The following is a 7,270-nucleotide window of genomic DNA, read 5'->3' as shown; positions in this document are numbered from 1 at the left end:
CCTACTAGTTGCATTGTTTTTATGCTTAATTGAGCTGGGATATGAATGAAGACATCTGATTTTGAGGAAGTTCAGATATTAGTTCGAAGTGATATTTAGAATAGAAGGGTAAGGAAACTAGTTTCTTTGTGTTAGTTGGAAATCAAATGAGAAAAGCTGCTTCAGCTTTCATTCATTCATACAAAATGTGGATGCAGGCTAAGAAAGGGCTTCTCCAGAAATTTTGCAGTAGTTTTTGTTCCTGTTTCTTTTCCTTTTTAAAAATTTGTTTTGTTCATTTGCTAGTTTTTGTACTAGAGATTGAACCGAGGGTCTCTTTACAATGAGTCACATCTCCAGCCTTTTTTTTTATTTTGAGGCAGGACCTCACGAATCATTTTTAAATACTATTTTTATTTTATTAAACAATAAAATAAATTTTTTAGTCTTTCTGGTTTTGTTTTGTTTTGTTTTTTGAGATAGGGTCTTGCAGTGCAAGACCTTGAATTCACTATGTAGCACAGGCTGACCTTAAATTCACTGTGTACCTCTGGCTGGCCTGGAACTCCCAGCAATCTTTCTGCCTCAGCCACCCACGTGCTGGGATTACAGATCTGTGCCACCATGCCAGGCTAAAATAAAACAAAATATTCTAACAAAATACTAAGAGAATAACAATAAATTTACTGTGCATCATTATCTTCAAACTAGTTAGAGTATAAGAAATAGGCAAAAATATTCTCTGCTATCTGTTTCTTCTTTGTAAGAAAGATTCTTTTTGATTGTTTTAAACAAGAAATTTTAAAGTCTTATGGATGATGTTGTCAGGTGCCTTTTATGAGAGAAGTACAAGAATGGAAGGAATTTTCAGGATAGTTTTATCCATAATTGCTTTGAGAAATTCAAATCTTTGGAGAAAATGGCTTAAAAATTAAAAATATTTGATATATTACTTGTACATAATTTAAAAAAGTGCTGCTTTCAACAGTATTTACAATTCTATCCATAGAATCCTCAAAAGTAACTTGTGCATCAAGTAACTTCACCATCACTGGATCAAGTTATTTGCCATTGGTACACAAAGGTGAATATTGCCTGCTTATTCAAGCATACAGGTAGTCTTGGGTCTAAAATGGACTTAACGGTGGGCAAATGGATTTATAAATGCAATGAAATGTAAGTTTCTATTGATGGGTTACCACTTGGTTACAGAATGCTGGCAAGGCCAGGAGAGTTAAAATCAGGACAATCTGAATCAGCAAGATTAAATACTTTAAGAGCACAAAAGCCTACCATGAAAACAAATTCTACAAGTGAAACAAAAACAGAATGCTGGCAAATTTGACTAAAAAGTGGCAAGTAAAATGGGAGTCTTTTCTTATTTTATTTTGAAAGCAATAAAACCAACCGAGAAAGGAAATAAAACAGGGTGATTCAAAACAAAAGGATGGATACAAGGTGATCTACAATGGTTACTATGATGTCTCTTGTTATCTTCAAAAGAATTGTCTCTATCATCAGGTATAGTAAAATTGAACATAGCAGTATAGAACAATATCAATAAAAACAAAACATTAGAGACATTATAGGACTTCAAAAGCAGGTAATAGTCAAATCAGAATGGGTATCCTAGTGAATCTGATCATCTTCAGAGTAGTTGCCTATACTCTCAGACTTGATACTATCAAAGCAAATTCAAATAAGATCAGTCATAGTAAGTATAAGTAATGCAGGGTTTCAGATTAACTTAATAAGAAATTAAGGATGGTTACTGAAGTAGATCCTGCTATTTTTGGAATAGCTGTCTGTGCCCTCAAATCTAGTACAAGCAGACACACTGGAACAGAATATAACCAAACTAAACAGCGCAATGAGAACACTGTGTGTTTTAAATGATGATACACTATTAACAATGTCCCCTGCCTTCTTTTTTTAGACAATTCTTCCCTTTTCAGTTTCTCAGGCTGCATTGTACATTTTGGATCCCACTAACTTTAGTTTTTAGATTTGGGAGGCAATCCACTGTTGACCTAAGTTCGAACTTTTTTACTACTGAGCTTGATCATAAGTTGAATTCCTTTACCTACAAAAGCCTCAAGGTTTTCCTTCCTTATAGCTGAATAGTTCTCCACTGCACAAAAGTGTCATGTCTTTCCAACCTATCTGCAGCTTCTGGGGAAGCTGTGCCTATTTCTCTCTGGTTTCCTGTCACATAGAGCATGATTTTCTCATCTTTGACTTTAAGCCCATAAACCCCTTTTCAGGTTGATTATATTTCCTGTACAGAGCATCTCAATGGACCCTATCTCTTGATCTACTTTCCCTGTGTTTCTTTTTGTTAGTGTATCAAGGCCACCTATGTTAGATTATAGCCAGCCTTCTCTGCCTCATCCCATGCTATGCTATTTTTCTGCCACTGGTTGTCTACTTTTCCCCTTCATTCCACTGTCTGCCCTGTTCACTGAGGCCTCTCAGCCATTGTTCCTGAAACTTGATGTTTTTTTCTCTTTGTCTAGAATGTCCTTCAGTATTTTTTGTAGGGTTGGATTGGTGGTCATGAACTCCCCCAGTTCCTCTTTGTCATGGAGGCATTTTATTTCTCCATTAATTTTGAGAGATAGTTTTTCAGGATACATCAATCTGGACTGGAGATTATTTTCTTTCAAGACTTGGAATCCTTTGCTCCAAGCTCTTCTTGATTTGATGGTTTGTATTGAGAAGTCTGTCATGATTTTGATGAGTTTTCCTTTGTAGGTGATGTGTTTCTTTTCTCTGACAGCTTTTAATATTCTTTTCTTGTGTTGAATTTCTGGGATCTTGCTTATTATATGTCCGGGTGTAGATCTGTTTTGGTTGTAGCTGGCTGGAGTTCTGTATGCCTCACATATCTGAATATTGTTTCCTTTTTCTGTGCTTGGGAAGTTTTCCTTAACTATTTCTGTGAATAGCCTTTGCATTTCATTTGTGTTTATTCCTGCTTGTTCACTCACATTTTTTATTCTTAAGTTATAGATCCTCTTGTCCCTTCTAGCCTTTGAATTGTTATTTCCTGGTTCATTGTTATTTTAAAGGGATTTTTCCTTTTATAATCACACATTGCAAACCTGTCTTCAAGTTTTGATAGTCTATCTTTAGTTTGTTTCAAGCAGTTTTGCCAAGTTTCAATGGAGTTTTTAATTTCCTGGTAATCTCTTTGAATCTGTTTCATGTGTTCTAGATTATTTGTATATTCTTCATAGAAGGTTTCCCTCCTTTTTCTGTGCTCTTCCATTCTTCCATCTGTGTCTTCTTGAGAGATGCTTAGCATTTCTCTTATTAATCTTCTTATATCCACTTTGCTTGTATTAGCATTTCTGTTTGGAGTTCTTCTATACTGTAACAAAGATATTTCTTTATGTCAGCTGATGCTGCTCCTATTTAACTGCAGGTTTGCTGCCCTCGATCTCTTCTGTGTTTACCTCTGCTGGACCCATATTCCCTGAGTTTGTGGCTGGAGACTTTTTTTGTTTCTTTCTCTTGTCATGTTTCTGGTTTCTTCCAGACAAGTGTGTAATGGAGGTCCCAGACCCTTTCTGTATAGGTTCAATTACTCTGAAGTGTGCTGGCTAGGGATTGCTGCCCTCTTCAGTTTGCTGTTGATCCCTGAGGTGCAAGCAGGGGTGATGCAGGCTGGCTCCTCCTTCACCATGTTATGTGTGCTGTGCAGATGGATCCAGTTTAGGACAGCTTCAGGAGCAACTTCATCCCTGGCTATTGGGTCCCTCACAGGGACGGAATCCAGTCCAAGCCATTTCCACCAATCTGCTCCACGCCAGGAGCAGCTAACTGAAGCTGCTATGGTTCTGGGTCAGGCCCGTCCTACCTGATTCTGAGACGTTGCCCAGACAGTTACCCTTTCCTGTGGGAGGACCAAATTGTGAGCCCTCATTGAGGGCTAGTGCAGATATCCATGCTGGCTCTGTTCTATGTTGCAACACATCCTCCTACTGAGTCTTTGGGCTTGCCAACCCCTGACTTCAGCACAACCACAAGTCAGACTGGCTCTGTGAGAGTGCATCTGGCTCCACCCTTCTGTCCACATTATTCTTTTCTTTTCTTTTTCATTTTCCTTAGTTTTTTCTTAGGTCATGAGAATCCCTCTCCTTTCATGTGGTCTTCTCCATGGTGTTAAATTCTGGTGTCTGAGTTGTTTCTCTCAGAGAGGTTTTTTACCTTGCTACTTATTGATCTGCCATCTTTTTGCCATCACCGCAGGTGTCTTCTCTTAGGACAATGACTTACCTTATAGTCCCCCCACCATTATTTTAAGTATTATATGATATATAACACAAACTTTACAATCCTGGTCTTCCTGGACACAAGGTTTATACCTAAAGTAAAAGGATGCAACAAAATTTTAAAAGAAAACTGCAAAAACTGTGAAAACTGTGAGACTCTTCTCTTTGATCCCCATGAGATGATAAAAAAATACATCTACAACATGAATGAGAGTAGCACCCTGAAACAATAGCAAAATGTTTGTAGAGTCACAAAAATTATAGTATCAGAGGATGTTGCAACAACATGAAAGGATGTACTCTCCCAAAAAAGAAGCATTCCTAAAACTCAGCAGCAGTAGCCCCTGCATCACATGGATAGGTAGTGTGACATCGTTGATAGGTAATATTAGCAATGCTTCTGCTGGAATTAGGGCTATCAGAGGCACTGACGTGAAAGGGAATGGCTGTGCTTGTCTGAGGCACACACGATATGCTGAATAGAAGATTCTAGAATTGCCTGAGAAGAATAATCTAAAACTAAAATGAGTATTAGTAATGGTGCAGTGAAAGAAGTGATGATTTGATTGTTGTTAAATTGTGCTCCACACCCTCAAAGAGGTCACAGTCTGGAAGGGGGAAAACTGAGATGTATATTTAACATGAGAAAAGAAGCAGCGTTCATACTATGGCATAAGATAAGAGAAGCAGAGGGTTGGAGAAAGGAGCTGGAAAGACAGGCTGAGAGAAAAAACAGATTTACAGGTGACCTTGGAAAGCTCTTGAAAGTTTGGATTAGTGGAATTAAAAGGAAGATACTTAAAGTGAGGAAAAATGTGAACACAGACACAGAACCAAACAGACCATTTTGGTATCAAAAGCAACAAAATGGCTGAAATGTCAAGGGCGAATGATGAAAAGCTCTGAATGTTAAAATAAGAAAATTATTATTATCACCATAGAGTAAGCTTAGACATTGAAACAATAATTATAAAAAAAGTGTTTATAATCTATTTTCTGGATCCCTACTTGTTTTCAACATGCAGTTACAAAACATTCCTACATATCAGTCTTTTCACAGGAGAAATGGAGCTAAAACATCTTATCTCAGGAGTCAGAATTTTATGACAGTTTTCACAAAATTTCCTTAAAACTATGATGGTAATTGAGGAAGTACTTAAAGTCCTATTAAAGTTATAAATACAAATGTCCTATTAACATTAAATGTACTGTCTGTGAAATATGGACCAGAACCACTTTATGACATCCATGAGCACTAGTCACTTTTGCATTTGTGGGCCCATTTTTCCACTCAAAAAAAGTAAAATGCATATAATCCGATTGCATGGTTATAAAGACAAATATAATACAATCTGATCATATTTGTGTTTTTTTTCTGATCTTAAAAATATTAATTACATTTCCATTAATGCTAGAAGAATCGTGACCTTAGGTACTATAAAAGATTGTGGCCCCAGTACTGTGCCTAATGGAGTCAGCCTTCGTGATGGGGTGATTTTCCAAAAATAATTAAAGCTAGTAATAGTGTTGAGAAATTGAGGGGAGAATGAAAGTTTAGAAAACCACTGTAGATCTATGCTATTTTAAAAAAATTTCTGAACTATAGAAACAGTGCAGTAGAGGTTAAATACCGTCAATGTCTGGGTGAGCTACCTAGACTCATTTTCAGGAAATCCTGGTAGAGAAGGAGTAGAATTCTCTAAAGTTTGTAAAGACTATGATGAAAAGTCAGATAACAAAATGAGACAAAGCAGAGAGGGATGGATGAAGAGTGATACCTAGCAGCAGCCAGGAACAACTGCAGGAGCTCTCATCCCTCTTTCTATTTTGTTCTGAAGTATCATCCACAAGGATGTGGAGGAACCACAGCACCATCACTGAATTCATTCTCATCGGACTGTCTGACAACCCCCAGATTGAGGCTCTGCTCTTTGTACTATTCTTGGGGATTTACATGCTGACCATGATGGGGAACTTGACAATGCTGCTGCTGATCAGGATTGACTCTCACCTCCACACCCCCATGTACTTCTTCTTGAGCAACCTATCATTCCTAGATCTCTGCTTCTCTTCAGTCACTGTGCCCAAGCTACTGGAGGATCTCCTGTCTGAGAAGAAAACCATCTCAGTAGAGGGCTGTCTGACCCAGGTCTTCTTTGTGTTTATCACTGCAGGGACTGAGGCCTTTCTTCTTTCAATGATGGCCTATGATCGCTATGTTGCCATCTACTACCCACTGCTTTATGGTCAGATGATGAGCAACCAGCTCTGTGTGAAGCTGGTGCTGCTCTCATGGGGCCTGGCATCTCTCAATTCAGTAGTCATTTTGCTCTTGGCTATTAATCTAGACTTCTGTAAGTCCCAAACCATACAACATTACACTTGTGAACTGCCCTCTCTCTTTCCTCTATCTTGTTCAAATATCTCCATCAATGTTGACATTTTGATCTGCTCCACCTTACTGCATGGGCTTGGAACATTTCTCCCCATCGTTTTCTCTTATGCCCGCATTCTGTCCACAGTTCTGAGCATGAGCTCCACCACAGGCAGGAACAAGGCATTCAATACCTGTTCCTCTCATCTTATTGCAGTGATCCTGTTCTTTGGGTCTGGTTTGGTTCGCTATCTTATGCCCACCTCTGGTTCCTCCTCAGATTTACTCTCCTCCCTGCAGTACAGTGCAGTCACACCCATGCTGAATCCCCTCATCTACAGCCTGAAGAACCAAGAAATGAAGGCGGCTGTGAAAAGAACATTAGTGAAATGCCCATGTTATTTTGGGTAATGAATAGGGACACTAAATGGTAGGAAATAAGTTTGCTTTGCCTAGTACTGAATTTAATGCAGAGTCCTGAACTAACCTCATGGGAGTCCATTACCACTCTCCTGGCTAAAATGACAATGAAAAAATAAAATACCCAAGGCCATCTTATTAATACCGTACATTTATGGTCTGTATTTTCTTTGCTCTACTCTTTTACACCAATACCACAGGCTTCCTCCAAGCGTGTACA

The 7,270-nt window shown here is 38.3% G+C and overlaps 1 protein-coding gene across 1 annotated transcript; it reads left to right on the top strand.

The window, feature by feature from the left end:
* Positions 1-6,108: 6,108 nt before the first annotated feature.
* Positions 6,109-7,041, top strand: LOC100720370 (olfactory receptor 8S1-like). The gene has a single exon (XM_003476071.1). The coding sequence runs from the start codon at positions 6,109-6,111 to the stop codon at positions 7,039-7,041; it is 933 nt and encodes a 310-aa protein (XP_003476119.1).
* The last annotated feature ends 229 nt before the right edge of the window (positions 7,042-7,270 follow it).

The sequence above is a fragment of the Cavia porcellus genome, unplaced genomic scaffold (genome assembly GCF_034190915.1).
Source record: "Cavia porcellus strain 051 isolate PalLab524CR breed Dunkin Hartley unplaced genomic scaffold, mCavPor4.1 scaffold_8, whole genome shotgun sequence".
Classification (NCBI taxonomy): Eukaryota; Metazoa; Chordata; class Mammalia; order Rodentia; family Caviidae; genus Cavia; species Cavia porcellus.
Note: the sequence above shows the minus strand (reverse complement) of the source record. Positions and strands in the feature narration are given on the sequence as shown.

Excerpts from the sequence above, each read along its gene's own strand:
- LOC100720370 (XM_003476071.1), top strand. The coding sequence starts at position 6,109 with ATGTGGAGGAACCACAGCACCATCACTGAATTCATTCTCATCGGACTG.